Source organism: Lactuca saligna, chromosome 4 (assembly GCF_052625555.1).
Source record: "Lactuca saligna cultivar CGN05327 chromosome 4, ASM5262555v1, whole genome shotgun sequence".
Taxonomy (NCBI): domain Eukaryota; kingdom Viridiplantae; phylum Streptophyta; class Magnoliopsida; order Asterales; family Asteraceae; genus Lactuca; species Lactuca saligna.
In genome coordinates, this window is record NC_136420.1 from 271,420,064 (window position 1) to 271,438,104 (window position 18,041).

Consider the following 18,041-nt stretch of genomic DNA (forward strand, 5'->3'; position numbering starts at 1 on the left):
ACTATATATATTACTAACCAGCTATATTTCTCATTGAGTGTGATATCTCTGCCTTTCTAATCAGACTTCAACTTTTTCCATCTAAAAAGCGATTAAGTGATATCTTACCTCATATGAACCATAACCAATAATTATACACCTCTCGTCTTTTATCTTAAATATGAACCGTAACTATGTTCCAATTAAATGTGGGAGTCGTGTTGTACTTATGATTAACGGGTATGCAATGTAATCTCTCTGATGCAAAAAAAGTGGCTAATATCTTTGTGTTGTGTTGTGGTGTAGGGTTTTCAATATATATAATGAAGGTAAAGCAAGCAATTCTGCAACGCCTTGATGTTGCAACTAAGGCTCCGCATTGGCCTATTGGTGTTGATGGTTGGTAACTCCATTTGATTTGAATATGATATAGTTATTAGTTAGTTTAAAATTACAAGATAAATATATGGTTGGTGGATATAAAAGATGCAGATTGATTTCCAAAGTCACAGATGGTGGATGCAAGTTTTATCTAGAGTCGCAACAACTTTTCATCAAAACTTGAAGAAGTAGTACCTAATTTCACCTCTTAATAGCAATGTAGTATTATCAATGTATTAAAAAATTTTGAAAAGGACTATCGTAAAGGCACGTCGTATATCCATGAATTTAGTTGTTCCTAACACATATAGGCTATAATGGAAATTTCATGGCCAGCGAGTTCAAGTAATTAGTCGTTCCTAGTCTTTGGACCATATTGGTGCACTTCATTTATAGGGGCTTGTCCGGAAAACATGGTGGAACGGACACTATGAGCAAAGAATGGCTTTACATTGTTTACAATATCTTTGGCAGAAGATCCAACATTGTCGACCTACCAGAAGTCCTTTGGCAGGAATTTAGGAAGTTTACAACCAAAAGGAAGCTAAACCAAATTCCTACTATGAGATTCTACGCTCTAAATCTACAACAGTTGTACTCTTAGCAACAAGAAGCCATTCCACTCAACTCTGAAATATGAGAGGTATATTACTCTTTTAATACAATTAAAACACATAGGTTGCCGATTCAAACTATTTTCGGACCTATCATACGTTTACCTCAACACATGTTAAGCACTATTCCTTTCGATTCACCACATCTCAAACATCATCTTGAGAGCTAGGTTTTGTTCAACATAACACAACCTGCCTAGGTCATGGATGAAACAGCCTCAGAAGTGAATAGATCAGCCACCTTGGAAAGTCAAGTAAAACGAATTTCCAAGAGAAAAGCATCCCCTTCAAAAGTTAAAGCTAGAAAGAGGGATAAAGCCGGTCAACCCTCACAAAACGATTCACAAACCGACATTTGACCGGACTCTGGGTCTCAGCCAACCCCACGTATCCACTTTTCTGAAGTAACCTTTGGAGTTTCAAAATCACATCTTGAATACACACACACATGGAGAGTCTATATATAATGTCCCACCACCTTCCCAACAAGGTGGTGTTGTTCTTGAACAAAGTCCTTTTGGAGCCCCCTGAGACATATTCACGAGTCAACTTGAATTTCCCTTTTCTTCAACACAATCGTAATCAATGGCCACTGTCAGTGATTCCATGCTTTTCGAAACAAGATTAGTCCTTCCTATCTCGAAAGATGCAACTGGATCGGGTTTATTTGACACTGACTGGATGGATTTTGATGACATGGCTAACTCACTTCATTTATAGCTATCTCGAGATCAAGTGGAATACACTCTCATTTCAATGCCCTAACGATTAATCAAAAGTCACATTTCATTCGTGTATCCTTCCAATGAGGAAATCTATCTAGAGCTTCAATCATCTATCAATACAGTGAAGGCTGTAAAAAGTGCAGAAGTTTATGCTTGTTACAACACTAAGAACGATCCTCCTCAGAATGATGTTGTTGCTAAAAAAGATGTTCCTGATTCAACCAATGTCTCGGATGATCCTCCTCCAAAGTTTGTAAGTTTTGATGATGTTTTTCTCACCTATTGCTAAAGTTGATCTCTCTAAACAGATTATGTTTGAATATGATAGCACCGCTGTCGGTGTCATTCTATTTCCCACTCCATTCAACATTTTCCAGAAGCCTTCATTCTCTAAAGCTCGTTTTTATTTTGGACTCTCTTCATCCTTGGAATCTTCTGATGAAATGTAGATCTTGAGAGAAATTAAATTATTCCTCCTCTTCTTGAAAATACCTTAGAAGGTCATCAAGAACCTCCACCTCAAGAAGCTCCACATTATGACAACAAGGGTAAAGATGATGATGATCAGATGTTTGAAAGTTCCACTTCGGATATGGGATCCTCTGATGAAGACATTGGCGATCTGTTTTCCTTATTGGAACATAGAGACAATGTTGCCACTGCTAACTTTAAATTTGACAAGATCATTCAGCAAGTCGCGGGTCTTGATTCAAAAATCAAACTTTTCCTCAAATCTATTTCCAAGATCAGGCTTCTACTCCCTCGGCCTTGCCAGAGCCAATCAATTAGACCAGTTTATCTCTCTTCATTTCAAGTGTACTTTAGAAGAACTTGAGGAGCGATACAATGAAAGCCTTGCAATCTTCCACCTGGGAATGAGTTCGATACCTTTGACCTCATCGATTTATTAGTTCGGCCATCCTTCCAATCGAATAATCAACCATTTGATCCATCCTCTCCTCCATTCTTGCCATAATACATTCTTCCAGTTCTTTCTCATGAACATTGGATGGTGTCCTGTTTCTCCTCGGACGCATTCTGAACCATGAATTCGATCTGATGCAAACTGATGCATCTTACAAAACAAACAGAAATAAACAAGAGTGAACCTATTAATTCTAAAAGAATAACTAGTTGAATCTCTTCAAAACCACATTTATTCTACGAATACCATGGGGTTGGCTTCAAAATCTAGGTTAACACGCATAGAATTTTGGGAGAAAATGAAATTTCAAAAGATTGATGATCGACCATCCAAATTACATCAAAAATAGTTAAATAAGAAGAAAAAATTAAAATGGAACCCTAAAAGTCCATGGGCCAAATACAAACCCAAAAACAAAACTCAAAATTCAAGGAAAATAACAAAATTGTTCGTAACTCCATTTAGAAAGAGATTTTTGGACTAAAAAATGTGTAAGTCCCCTTTGGGTACTTATCTAGGTGTGTTCCTTGCTACATGCTTCAATTTGACTGGTCGTAGGCCCAAAACGAAGACTCGTAGCCAATGTAATAGCCATTTTCGTGAAGCCACTTTAGTCACACGATCATGGGCCTCTAGAAATGCAAGTGCCTGATCCTCTACACTAGGGGCCCAGATCACAAATTCATAGGTTAGAGAATGAAATTAGTCAAAAGGATGCCATGAAAATGGTTATGTACGAAGTGCCTATTATTTTCATTCGTTCAGTTCATCATCTTGTAAATACTCCGACCCACATATTTGAGGAAATGCTCATCATTCTTGTCCAAAATTGTCTCTCATATCAAAGCTCAAGCTGCAATTGTCGAGGCTTATGATTTGCTTTCCAAGAAAATCAACATGATCTTTCAACAATTGCTCGAACGGTTAAGTGGGATTAGGTCATATTCATTGCTTTCATTGAAGGAAGGGTCATCCCATGCAAGAGGGGAAGAAGAACAGTCAAGTCAATGAAAACAATCTTATAATTTTCTCTCTAAGATTATGACTCTGATAAAGATATTGTTGAGATACAATTTTATGAAGTAGATGAAGATGATGTAGATGATTTAGTGAATGATGTGATTCTTGGACTTTAATCTATCTATGAACAACCTACCAAAGTCTTGTTGGAAGCAGTTAAGATGAAATGGTCCACAATCTCTTGGTGATCATCCTTATCCTAAGCATTCAAAAGGATCCAAGACATGGCTAAGGTCAAAACAAAGCTGAAAATTGATGCCTTTCAAGCCACTCAACCAATGCCTCCTAAAATTCCTGCTCCGAGTGTTGTCCAAATCTATGAAAGTTCTTCTATTAGGAAACTTGATGATATCCTTGAATAACCCTTGCTTCCTCCTCCATATGAGCTGATCATCACCCAATCTAGCCATTAAATCTCCACTATCTCCTCTCAATCCGATCAATCTAAAGACACAATAAAGAAAATAGCTACTGGTTCGGAAAGCCCAATGAAGTCGTCTAAAAAATCTAAGGGTGGTGCAAAGAAGAACTACAACAAGCAATGGAAAAAAGCATCAGGATTCAAGCACTGAAATGCAATCCTAATATGATGTTGGGCATTTTTCCTTTCTTCTGAGAAGGAATTTTACATGACATACATTTTATGCCCTACATTTACTTCGATCTTCCAACAAATGATGAAAACCAACTTGACTTACCAATCTCTATCCATGGATGCTATAACATCACGTTTGCACCTTTCATTCATCAGATGATCCACAAATCATCATCCGAACTAAGCGTGAGAGATTGAGAACCTTTTATTCCACCAACGCACGACCCCAAATGGAAGTGTGGTGTTAGAAAAGAATTACCAAGATTTTTGGATACCGTGATAAGGTTCAAACCTAGTTTGATCTCGACTGTCTTCTATACATATACTTTATAACTTGAAACAAGCAATCCACTATCACTATCAGTGATGTAGACTTTCATTTGATGAATCCAAATGAAATTCTCACAATTGTTTCTCATCTCTGATATCTCCAAACAAATGAATCAAACATTGGAGCTTACAATTCTACAATTAGCTTTCTCAAGGACTACATTGATGAATTATGTAGATCCGATGTGCAATTTGCTCACCCTTTCAAAAATTAATTGGAATTAATTTTTGGATTAATTGGAATAATTAAAAGTACAAGGGTAAAAGTATAATTGTTCAATAGTTAAGAAAGAGGCATTCTCGAACCTTCCTATTACCTTGGATGATTTTAGGAGGATCCATAGGATCAAGAACTATCCTTGGAGGATAATTAAGAAGCTAGATAAATATCAGAAATAAGATAATGTTATTTTATTGTTTTGGGACTTATCTAGGGTTTCCTTGTTGTACTATATAAAGGCCCCTAGCCTCATAATTTAGACCAAGGTTCTAAATGGCGTGAGGCATGACGTGGTGGAAAGGCCAAGCCTCAAGCTTAACGAGCCATGACATTTTTCAAGGTGTGATGTAAGGCGGCGATTTTGTATTAACTTAAAATTATATTAACACATAAATATAAATTTATATTAAATATAACTACTTTTGAGAAGTGTTAGATCAATAACTAATAATAAACACTATACTTGTATCTCCGATTAGAAAAGACATAACAATGAGAAAAAAATTGTGTATCAAACGGAAAAACATGCGTCATAACACGCCATAACGCGCCATGGCACGCCATATCACGCCTTGCCACGCACCACGCCTAACAGTAATGTTATGAGGCTTTTCGTAAGAGCGAAACCACTCCTCACGCCATAGCGCGCCTTGGCGCGCACCATGGTGCGCCTTTTAGAACATTGATTTTGACCAATCATTCTTTTAGAGGGTTCGTCCGAAATTTACACCTCTCTTCTCTCTCTCTCTCTCTATCTATATTTATCTCTCTCTGTCACTCTCTTTCTCTCTCTCTCTCGCTCTCTCTCTCTCTCTCTCTCTCTCTCTCTCTCTCTTCAAGCTCATTGGTTGCTAGAGTTTGGGTGTGAACCATTAGAGACACGACACTTGTGGTGCTTGCTTTTAAGAGTTTTTCAAGAAGGTTTTGATTAGTTATTTACTAAAATAACTAAAAGGTATGTAATCCATACTTTTGTTTTGTTATTTTTGATTTTGACATAGGGTTTATAGTTTTGTTGTTCAATAGAGTATTACTTCAATAGTTGTTATGACATAGATCCTTAGGATGCATGTACCCATAAGTGTTAAGGATTTATTCATGTTAGTACATATAAAATCCATAACATTCATGTCATTGGAAGGATTGTTGAATAATGATATCTACTGAATTGACATTGTGAGACCATATACCTCACGACATGAGGAGTGTTTTTAGGGAAACTATTTATATCAATTGCTAGATCAACAAAAGGAGGATTGAAGACATATTTTGGAGTTCTAAGTCGATTTCAGAGCTAGAAAAGTGCAAAAACCAACCTTTGGAAAGAGAGATTGATTGGAGAATAGAGATTTGAAAATTCATACTAAGAATTCACATTACACTTTCGGTTTGCACTAGATTGAACATGTCTAGCTTGAATTCTTGTGAATTTTTTGTGTTTATTTTCTACCATGAGTAACTAAATCATCAGGAATTCATTTATTATAAATGAACCCTAATTTTATATGTTAGTTTCTTACTTTTCATGGATTTTATGAAGTTAATTTATCATGTGCTTGATTTATAACACGTAGCATGTTAAGGTTTTAATCTTTATTGCATTGATGCTAGGTAAGTGTAGTTGATTGACCATTTTGATTGCATGAACTTGATTACCTAGTAATTTATGGTCATTAAATTGCTAGAGCTAGGATTTACCAAATCTTAGATTAGGTAATAAAGGTAATAACTTTATCCGTGTTAAGAATATAACCTGGTCATAATTGTGTTTGGTTATTTCTCTTGATCATAGATAATAATCTTAAATATTTCTTACATAGCCTAATTATCTTTAATTAATCAATTTTGTGTTTACTTATGTATGATCATTACATAGTAATTCATGAGCTGGTGAAAATATTAGGAGATCAGATCTAGACTGCTAATTATATTTATATTAGTAACCAACTAATAAATCCATGTTTAGAAACTAACCAAAGGATAAAGGGGGATTCAAAGCTAAATGAAAGTGTATTCATAAGCTTGATAACAATCATTTTTTAGTTAAGTGCTTGCTTAGTTTCTAATTATTTGAATAGTTAGGTTTATCTGAACTTGCAAGACCAGATAAAAACCCCTTTTTAGTTATTGTTTTTAGATTAATTTTTAGTAGTTATTTTATTAGCCAAATACTGTTACCTTTGTTCGATACCCGATTTACTTTACTATACTACAAACTGACTAGGTACACTACCTATAAATGCATTAGTAGATAACTTAGTTAGGTTTATAAAATTTAAAGTTCATAGGTATATCTTTTACACATCACGCTCAAAATTATCTTATGTGGTATTGACAAGATAAAATTTCTCAGAGTCTTATATCATAAGCTCATTAAGATCCTTGACAATTAACACAAATCTACTTAATCTTTTTAAGTTTCCATGATCTATCTATAGATTATTTATTCCAAGAATTTGTATGTCGATCACATATAAGACTAGAAATGTTACTTTGCTCCTACTAGATTTATAGAAAACACAAGAGTCATTTAGATTTCTAAAGAAATTACATTACGTAATTATCTTATAAGAAAGAAGGTTATTACTTTGAGATGTTAGCTTAAAATGAAAAGATCTTCATTCATGTATATTTTCTCCTTTGAAGACTTACTTACTATTTATAGTCTTACTATATCGAGGAAGATTAATCAATTCTATAATTGATAATAATACATAGGTGCATCTGTATGTGTTTCATTAGTTTCTAATCAACTGTTAAAGAGGTTCAATAATAGTTGAAAAACGTGCTAGTTCCAAACAATGATACATTTAACTTATGGTTCTTTAGCTCTTGAAGTTACATATTGCTCCTACTTAGAAAAATAACTTTCTAAGCATATGTCTTCTAGAATGAAAGTTAATAGTATTGAAGAAAATTTCATCCTAAACAATCATTTAGGATAGTCTACATAAATGCAATTTAGTAAATGCTATAGTGAGTTAAGCTAATAGTCTAATATTAGCTCCATAACTCTATACCTTTTAGATAAGGATGGAACATTTCATCCTTAGTCTAATGAAAATTGTAACATCCGTAATCCCACGTATATTATTCTAATATTTTATTTTTAGAAATTGTGAAGGAACTCGGCGAGTTGATGCTTAGACTCGCCGAGTAGGGTCGTGGTTGATCATCCAGGTTTGCATTGGACTCGGCGACTACGTGAGTGGACTGGGCGAGTCCACGCTGTTTAATGAAACCCTAATCCTCCGGGGTTGGAGCCTATTTAAGGGCACTCTTAGCCTTCCATTGCGGCTACCGGTCCCTTAAGAGCACCCTAAGTGAGATAGATCGTTTGGGAAGAACGAGAAGCTATATTTGACCTATCTATCTTTGGTTTAGAAAGAACAAGGTGATCAAGAGCAATAGGAGACTGAAGGAGGTGTGGTTCTAGTGGTTTCAGAGTTCAGAGACTTCAACTTGAGGTATTTATTCGGACCTTCTTCAGTTTTGATTTTGATACCTAGAGTTAGGGTTTTCTAACCTCCTTTGAGGATGTTTATGTGGAGCAATTGGTCCCTTATCGATTTTATGCTTTGGATCTGGACTCAAAGAGGTCCAGAGACCTTAACCCTTGGAGCTTTATGAGTTATCTTGGGAGTTATGAGCTTAGGATCCCATTTTTGGGCTAAAATCTCCAAATGATACCATCTAGATGATATATGAGTGTCAAGGTTTGAAATTTGCGTGATTATTATGCTTGGGAAGGACAGATCTATGGATTTGAGGAACAGATCTGACCTCAGGAGGTCAATAGAGTTTGTGCATGGCATGTACTCACCGAGTTGTTCTTGACACTCGGCGAGTCGAGTCGGGGTAGCCCCACGATTCTTACCTAGGGACTCATCGAGTAAAGGGAGAGACTGGACGTGTTAAATGGGGCTAAAGAGTTAAGTGGACACAGGTGGACTCGCCGAGTTGCCTAAGTTCACTCGCCGAGTTGGGTCAAAGTTTGACCGTTGACTTTGGTTGACTTTTAGGGTTTGGTCAACAACGAGGGCCTTTGAGCCAAAGGAAGGGTAAAATGGTCGTTCACCCTTCTAAGGGAGCTTAGAGAAAGTAGAGTCTAGTTCTGAGAGTTATATTTCTGAGAATATTATTTTATGTGTTTAGGCGGAGGCTAGATCGTATTTCTACTGAGTCTGTGATTTACCGGGACATCTGAGGAGAGTCTTCTTACTATATTGTACCTGGGAGGGTACCTATGTGTGACCGGAAGGTCTGGTATGCTATAAGATATATGCATTGTATGTGATTAGTTACCTGTTTTGTATGTGTTATGTATGCTATGTTTGATATGGGCTGGAAGGCATTATGATGTAGACCGGAAGGTCAAGGAGTTATGGACCGGAAGGTCGACACGGGTAGGAGCGGAAGGTTTACAAAGTTGCGACGGAAGTCCCCTGAGACACATGGACCGGAAGATCATGGCCTGGAAGGGCGTATGTGTGTAAGTGGTATATTGGGGAACTCACTAAGCATTTATGCTTACAGTTGTTGTGTTATGTGTTTCAGGTACTAGCGAGGACCGTGGGAAGGCGTCGGCGTGATTCGTACACACTAGAGAAAGGATTTGATTTTTTTTGTGATCTTGGGATACGATATGTTTTGATAATTATTGTTGGATGTTTTTGGAAATATTTTATGTGAAAATGGTTGTGACAAAAACAAAATTTTTGTTTTGAAAATTGCGTTGTTACAAAAACATTTAATCTACTTTTTTGGATGGAAATATATATTCAATATATATTAGTTGCAGTGACCATAACTCCAAAATTGTATAAAGTAAATAGCTCTTTAAAAACATCATATAGCAGACTGCATTGTATGATTTATCCTCTTTAAAAACTTATATTATCAATATTCAGTCAGTGGCCAAGTGACCCTATCCCACTAGAGAACACGAAAGCTACCTCGAGTATCATAAGAGAAATCCAAGTGACCAGGTTATCCTATGCTACAAGAACTGTACAAATAATAAGTAAGTGTTTTTGATCGAATAAGTTCTAAATCGATTCTACAACTCTTAAGATGTTCTAATACGACTTGGTTTATAAAAAACTCATTTTCTTTATAACAACAAAAGTTAATGATGTTCCCATTACGTTGTATTTCAATCATCATTATGAAACAATTTTGACCAAATCAAAAGTTTCAACAAAAACAAATAAATGTCATCGGTGAAATTGATTAAGTAGCTATCACCAAATATATTCATGGATTGAAAGGATTACATACACCACAACGTATAATTCTTTGTCAAACCTTTTGTTATTTCACTCTTAATAGAGAAAGAGACTTGTGAATCATCTTCCCATAAAAATAGGATTAATATATATCAAATTAATCAAGATCATTTTACTTTAAAATTACCATCCTTTAGAAGTTGGCATATGTGTTTCATATTTATGTAGTCATGATGATAATGTCATAGTTAAGTTTGCATAAAATATCATTTGATTATATAGTATCTTTAGAGCTATTAATTTAATGAAAATTATTTAGATTTACTTCATAAATAACATTATGATAAAATATTATTGGCATGGAATACATCATTTCAGAACATGAATGTAAACATTCATTATACAATAAGTAAATCTAGGTTTATTAAAAAATCAACTATTACATGTTCCTATAAGAATAGGTACATAACATCTATTGTTGAAATATAAACTATATGGTCATCAAAAGTTCGAACAACATCAATAATATCACTTGTTATATCTTTAGCATAGAATACCATTCATCTATAATAAGTTACTTATTTCATCCAAACATCAACACATAATATCATTTATTAGTGTCACATGCAGTATATATGAATACTGAAGTGAATGATGGAAAATTAAATAATTCAATCATATATATTCTTGAAGTCATAGTCATGTCAGGCTTCCTCAACTCGACGAGATAAGAGGGTTAGTTCCTCTTCTAGTATCCAGTTTCCCTAAACTAGAACACAAGACTAATTATTTGGGTCCTTTATTGATTTCATAGGTTTATGCTCTACTCCCTTAACTGAGCTATAAGTCTATTAGATAACACAATCTCTTATACCTTCCTTTAATTTAATGTTTGAATAGGTTTAATATGAGACACATCAATATCATGAAAATAATGTTTTCATCAAAGCATCCAGACCAGACTGTTTGGTTTGAAAAGGTTGTTTATCTTGAGGTATAAAACTAGTTATAGAAATTATAACCATTAAATGTTACTTTCTCTTGAAACTCAACAATAAAGAGATTTTATCAGGGCGTGAAATATTACCATTTATTGGTAGAATTTAACAAAAATTTATTTACTATTTTCAATATCAAGTCTTTAAAATTTAGTACCTTTTATTATTTCTAAAAATCAAATTATTAAATTCTAGTATCCAATTTACAAAACAAGTAAATGGTTAATCCAACTTAGTAGGTCGTGATTACGAATTGCATAAAATATGTACTTCCTTGATAATGGAATCCTAAACAACCTTTGTTTAACTTGACATGTTTGATCTCATCTATATGTCGGGCTTCTTATGCTTAATTGACCTTTATCACACAAGATTCCTGATCAAGTAATTAGGTGATCTATGACCCATAAAGACCATACAACTGACGAGCGAGTGCTCTTCAAAACAGGATGACAATGACTTGCATTTTTAAGAAAAGGTTTTATATATGTTTTACAAATATAGTTGTAAAATCATGGTCTCATGAAGATTACATGCATCGAACAATTCATGTACCCTTTTGTAAAAAAACATATGACTTGTTATAAGGTTCTATAAGTTCCAAATAAAACTTCATTTTATTTACCATTAGTCAAAATCAATTATAAACTGAAATCTGATGTTTAAAGTTTAGTCGTAGAATGCTTTAAGAATCGGTTATAGTATTTTTAATATATATTCTTGAAGTCATAGTCATGCCAGGCTTCCTCAACTCGACGAGATAAGAGGGTTAGTTCCTCTTCTAGTATCCAGTTTCCCTAAACTAGAACACAAGACTAATTATTTGGGTCCTTTATTGATTTCATAGGTTTATGCTCTACTCCCTTAACTGAGCTATAAGTCTATTAGATAACACAATCTCTTATACCTTCCTTTAATTTAATGTTTGAATAGGTTTAATATGAGACACATCAATATCATGAAAATAATGTTTTCATCAAAGCATCCAGACCAGACTGTTTGGTTTGAAAAGGTTGTTTATCTTGAGGTATAAAACTAGTTATAGAAATTATAACCATTAAATGTTACTTTCTCTTGAAACTCAACAATAAAGAGATTTTATCAGGGCGTGAAATATTACCATTTATTGGTAGAATTTAACAAAAATTTATTTACTATTTTCAATATCAAGTCTTTAAAATTTAGTACCTTTTATTATTTCTAAAAATCAAATTATTAAATTCTAGTATCCAATTTACAAAACAAGTAAATGGTTAATCCAACTTAGTAGGTCGTGATTACGAATTGCATAAAATATGTACTTCCTTGATAATGGAATCCTAAACAACCTTTGTTTAACTTGACATGTTTGATCTCATCTATATGTCGTGTTTCTTATGCTTAATTGACCTTTATCACACAAGATTCCTGATCAAGTAATTAGGTGATCTATGACCCATAAAGACCATACAACTGACGAGCGAGTGCTCTTCAAAACAGGATGACAATGACTTGCATTTTTAAGAAAAGGTTTTATATATGTTTTACAAATATAGTTGTAAAATCATGGTCTCATGAAGATTACATGCATCGAACAATTCATGTACCCTTTTGTAAAAAAACATATGACTTGTTATAAGGTTCTATAAGTTCCAAATAAAACTTCATTTTATTTACCATTAGTCAAAATCAATTATAAACTGAAATCTGATGTTTAAAGTTTAGTCGTAGAATGCTTTAAGAATCGGTTATAGTATTTTTAATATAATTTCATTTTATTTTTAATACTCGGAGTTTTAGATGTGTTCTAAAATTAAAATTTTAAATCTTGTTTGTTGAAGATAGCATTCCAATCTTATAATATGATATTTTGGGTTGTGAAATGTTTTTGATATACAAATTCAAATCAACAATTTATAATGCTAGATTTGAATTACAATATATCTTAGTTATCATTGTAAAACGAGTGAGATGGAAAACTGGCAACAAGTTGTGTCGCTAAGCCCTTTTGTATGGTAAATTAAATTCTTTTGAAAACTATATACATATGTTTAGGGGATATAATATTGATATGCATGATCCATTGTATTCTAGTAAGAAGCTCCACTGTATCCGACACGAGGAAACCAAACATATCAAATCAAATGATACGAACACATGCTGATTTTCAATACAAAATATTCATGTTTTGTGAACTTGCCTATAGCAGCTTTTAAAGAAGTTTGTCTCTCTGTAAAACCACTTACCTTCTAGCCCATGAGAGGGGATACCCTGTAATGTCCACACATGTATGTTTTCCTCTAACTCATCCGAAAATCCAAACGCTAGTCGATCTTAGAGTTGACCTTCATTTTGATAATTAAGTCACCTTTTAATAATCAAAATCTTCATCTTCTCTTATTTCTTTCTTTTGAGAACTAGTAGAGAAGTTGGTGTTTGATAAGTAGTTCCCGTGAAGACTAATTTGGAATTAGTTCTTAGAGGGTTAAACACTTCATACAAGAGAATATTAGCCTCTTTGGTGGCTAACACTTATTTGGTGGATACATATAGATAATGTCGATTTTGGGTCTCTCTTGCTATCTTCTATAACTTCCAAGCCTTCACTTGAGCAATCAAAGTCTACAAATATTGTTATTTTTACATTCTATAGTTGGTTCAATCTTTTTGTGAATACAAAATGATCTTTCGTGGATATTAAATAGTTTTATGTTTATTTATGTCTCAAAGCTTCTCTTAACATTGTTAGTGTTTTTTATAACCGATTTGTGATTAAAACCCAACATAATATTATCATGATTTTTTTTTGTTTCAATTGATCTAACTTGCCAATGCTACCATAACCTAGGTTTAATTAATGTATATTATTAAATGTTTATATAAAACCTAAAAATGTTCTTGATAAAATTTTGTATTAAAAAGGTTCATATCAAAATATTTAAATTCACAAAAGTATCGTACACATGAATTAGCTTTTGTTTTTTAACTATAAAATTGAATGTATATAAAAATTATATGTTTTTATGCTTAGCGAAGTTGATTAATTTGTGGAATATAATAAATAAAACGAAGAAAATGATATTTATTATATATTATGGAAGGTAAATTTAATATATGTCAATTTATATACTATTGACAATAATGATAGTTGATTAATTAAATTTTATTTTTTGCAAACTAGACTTCTAAAAAATTATACTTTCTTAACAAAATTATTATACAGAAAAGATGGACGATATTAAGGACACAATAATAATAATAAAAGATTAGTTTCATTCTTTTGTTAGAGTTGTATATTTGGATAAATTATATTAAAAAAAAAAAAAACAAAAAAAAAAAAAAACTCTCATTAAAACATTTGTCTTATGAACTTAAAAAAAAAAAAAAAAACCCTAATTTATAAATTAAGTTGTAAACCATTTTTTAGATTGCTAATCATTAAAATTAAAAAATGGTTAAAAATAAGTTATAGCCTAAAAGTTGTTTTAACATTTGGACTAAACCGACGACATATGTTAACTGTTAAGTGATTGTGAATGTGAAGTTTATATAAAGAACCTATGACACATCCTAATATCACAAAAAAGCAATGAAATTGGCATGTATATAAAGAGAAAAAGAGAATAGAATTTCCCAAATAGACTCAACAAATGGAAACAAGCAAATCTTTGTCACATCCTAATATAGTTGTGATTCAAGGTGTTGTGAAAGTAAGCATCTTTGTTGCCACCACATGACCACCCATCATAGGGCTTTGAGAGCACAAAACGCCAATTAACCATGACCATTCAAGAGTCTTAGGGTACTACTGCTCACTGCCACCACTTCCCCCTTTTAGTACAATGCTTGATAGACCTCTTATGTCCTATGACAAATGTCAAATTAGATTTAACTTTCTCTCTCTCTCTCTCTATCTATCTCTCACATTCAAAACACACAAACACACACTACCCACAGATGTTATCTGATCATGGTGGTTGTGGTGGTGATGATGATGTCAACCATCTAAACACAAATCACCATAATCTTAGTAGGGTTTCAAGAAGATCCACCACACTATCATCATCTTCTTCCTCTACCACCTCTTCCAACCACTCACCGTTTTCAGCTCCTTTATCTGTGAACCAGATCAGGAGTCCAAACGCCACCAGAACAATGGAGGAGGTTTGGAAAGATATCAACCTCTCCACCACCAACCACCCTGCCGATGCTACCAAAGGCTACCGTGGCTTCATCCTCCAAGACTTCCTGGCAAAACCCTTTTCCAATAATGACACACCCACGACTCTTCCTTCACCTGGCTACGGATCCCCGTCTCCACCACCACCACCTCCGCCACCGGTGTCTCAACCCTCGATGCTGTTGAACCTGAACTCGGGTCCGGATCAGTTGAATTTTCTAGTGGACGGTCCGACCCGGACTGTTTGTCCTCTGGATGTCCCGTTTGACCATGTTATGGGATCGTCCAACTCGTCTTCAGGGTTGCTGGGGCAAAGCATTGGTGGGATGAGGATGTTGCCGGAGACCGACAGGATTGGTGGTGGCGAACGCCGGCACAAACGCATGATAAAGAACCGGGAGTCGGCCGCTCGTTCACGGGCCAGGAAGCAGGTTCGTCGACTTTCTCTCTTTTGTAATGTCAGCACGAGTTGACTCACTGGTTTGAATTAATATGTTTTAACATTCTATATTATGAAGATTTCCTTTGAGATAAAGTTAATATTGGCGATAATTTTAACTCAGAAATTAATAAATGATCGTCTTTAATAAAATTAATATTATCGATTCAGTAAAAAGATAAATTTTGTAAATGAAACTTATTTTGTAACTCAAAAAGGATAAAAAGTTATTGCTCTCTTCAATTCAAGAGAAAAGCATTGAGTTTTATTTTTAATGAGTAATGACTATGATTTCTAAACAGATATTAAACATATCAATCCTCGTAACTGGGCCCCTTAGTCAAAACATGATTCTCTTGACATTTTTGTGGGGTAGACTTATTTTGTTGTATTAGTTTCGTCATTTATTATATAGTAATAATAATAATAATGATACTTTTGAAATACACTATTCCGCGCATATGGATTGTTCTTTCATGATTTAAAATACAGTTATATTTCGATATAATAAAATAAAAAACAACAGAAAAAAATGTGACCACAGAGTTCATATGATATCATCATAATTTCTTAAAATTATGTAAACTGAAAGTTCCTTTGTTTGTTCTGTATTTTGGTGAAGAAATAACATAAATGTCATTTTAACAAAGACAAGGGAGGATAGGTAGAACCCCACTTACCATGATAGCTACCTAAGGTCATTGAGTGTCATTTTGGCACTTTGTAAATCATAAGGAAATTGTTTGTCACAAAAATTGGTATAGCGCAATTATTAAATTCAAATTATTTTCTTTAAAGTTAATAATAATAATTAAATTGCTTAAGTTTTACTTAAATAATATTTATTATGTCAATAAACAACTTGAAGTGGTGTCAATCACATTAATCGTGTTTACGATAAAATTGTAAAATTTTGTTCAAAATGTTTTTCACATGATACAACTATATCATGTTTAATAATGTACATATTCATTGCCACTTTATGCTTTATATTTAATAACATGCCTTTATATTGTATATTCTAGTTTACTTTTGAACTTCTTTGGTTATGTAGATTGTTCACGTATGCTTGTGTTTTAACTTTTGGTTGATACTAATTGCTAAGGCTTACATGAATGAGTTGGAAAATGAAGTAGAACGTTTGAAAGAAGAAAATGCCAAGCTGAAAAGACAACAACAACAGGTTGGGTGATCATATATAGATTGGTTTAATACATGTTTTAATGCATGATTTGTAATTTATGGTTAATAAATATTTGTAATTTATGGTTACCATTTGTTATTTAAATCGACAGTTACAAGTGGCAACAGCTGCTCAAATGACTAAAAAGGGGGGCCTCCAGAGAACATCAACGGCTCCATTTTAAGACAGAGGTGGGTATATTTTAGGAAAGAGTGAAAATAGGTAAGAATGAAATTTTGAGGGGTGTTTATGAAATTAGACATAAGAGGAAGGGGGTGGCAGGTAGAATGTTATGTTATGTAATTTTGGGTCAATTTTTCCAAGCATGCAAAAGCTTGTTGGTCGTCTTTTTTGTTGTACTTTTGGCCCACTTGGCTAAATTGGTAATTTAACAATCCTAAGCATTGAAAATGACATAGAATTTGGAATTGCCTTTTCTTTATGCACCACATCTAATGGACCAACCAAACATTGTCCATATTTACCCTTTTTCTTTCTTTATTTATTTTTTTCATTTACTGTGCCCATGCATATCATGTTTAAAAACATTAACATTATTCATTGTCTTTTATTTTTAAATATAAGGTTAGGGAAATCTCCAGAAAAGTCCTAAAATTTTAGTCCAATTTATGATAAAGTCCCAAATTAAATTTTCTTTACAGAAAAGCACAGAATACCGGTTAAAACTTCGAAAAAACCCTTTTCGACCGGTTTTGAAGATTTATCCGGTATTCCGTCTTTTTTCGTTAGTTTGCTTAAAATTTTGGGACTTTTCCGGAAACTACCTTATAACCAAAATATTGGGATTTTTTTGAAAATTACCATGGAATTAATGGATATTATTATTAACAAATCATTTATAAACATAACAAATATTTTTATTATAAAAAAGAAAATACACTTGTTGCTAATTTCTAGGAATAAATTGGTGGTTTAAGTACTCCTCTATTGCTTATTAACCACATCAAACCCTCTACGTTCCTCCTATGCATCGTTGTGCATATGATGATGAGATGTACCCGGTGAGTGTTCATCTAATGTTGGTGTTCCTCTTATGTTATTTAACCTAACTACCACCGAACATCCATACCTCACACGGTAACAACCATAGACTAACATACATCTATAAAATGTGAAAAAGTAAATCGTAAATGATAGTTTATGTGGAAAAAATTGTAGGGTGATTATCTATGTAAATTATCATTTAGTGTTTATTTTTCACTATGTTTGTAATTTGATGGTTGT

The 18,041-nt window shown here is 33.5% G+C and overlaps 1 protein-coding gene across 2 annotated transcripts; it reads left to right on the forward strand.

Moving 5' to 3' along the window:
* Nucleotides 1–14,647: 14,647 nt before the first annotated feature.
* On the forward strand, nt 14,648–17,233 carry LOC145043619 (bZIP transcription factor 27-like). Of its 2 annotated transcripts, none has more exons than XM_078992323.1 (3): nt 14,648–15,605; nt 16,668–16,796; nt 16,909–17,233. In XM_078992323.1, the coding sequence occupies exons 1-3, from the start codon at nt 14,862–14,864 to the stop codon at nt 16,978–16,980; spliced, it is 945 nt and encodes a 314-aa protein (XP_078848449.1). In that variant the 5' UTR covers nt 14,648–14,861; the 3' UTR covers nt 16,981–17,233. The 2 variants fall into 2 exon arrangements, with proteins under 2 accessions (XP_078848449.1, XP_078848450.1); XM_078992324.1 differs by having other exon boundaries at nt 16,719–16,796.
* The last annotated feature ends 808 nt before the right edge of the window (nt 17,234–18,041 follow it).

Coding starts and splice junctions, on each gene's coding strand:
- LOC145043619 (XM_078992323.1), top strand. CDS start 14,862: ATGACAAATGTCAAATTAGATTTAACTTTCTCTCTCTCTCTCTCTATC. Junction 15,606..16,667: donor GTTCACGGGCCAGGAAGCAG/GTTCGTCGACTT, acceptor TTGGTTATGTAG/ATTGTTCACGTATGCTTGTG. Junction 16,797..16,908: donor TGAAAAGACAACAACAACAG/GTTGGGTGATCA, acceptor TTAAATCGACAG/TTACAAGTGGCAACAGCTGC.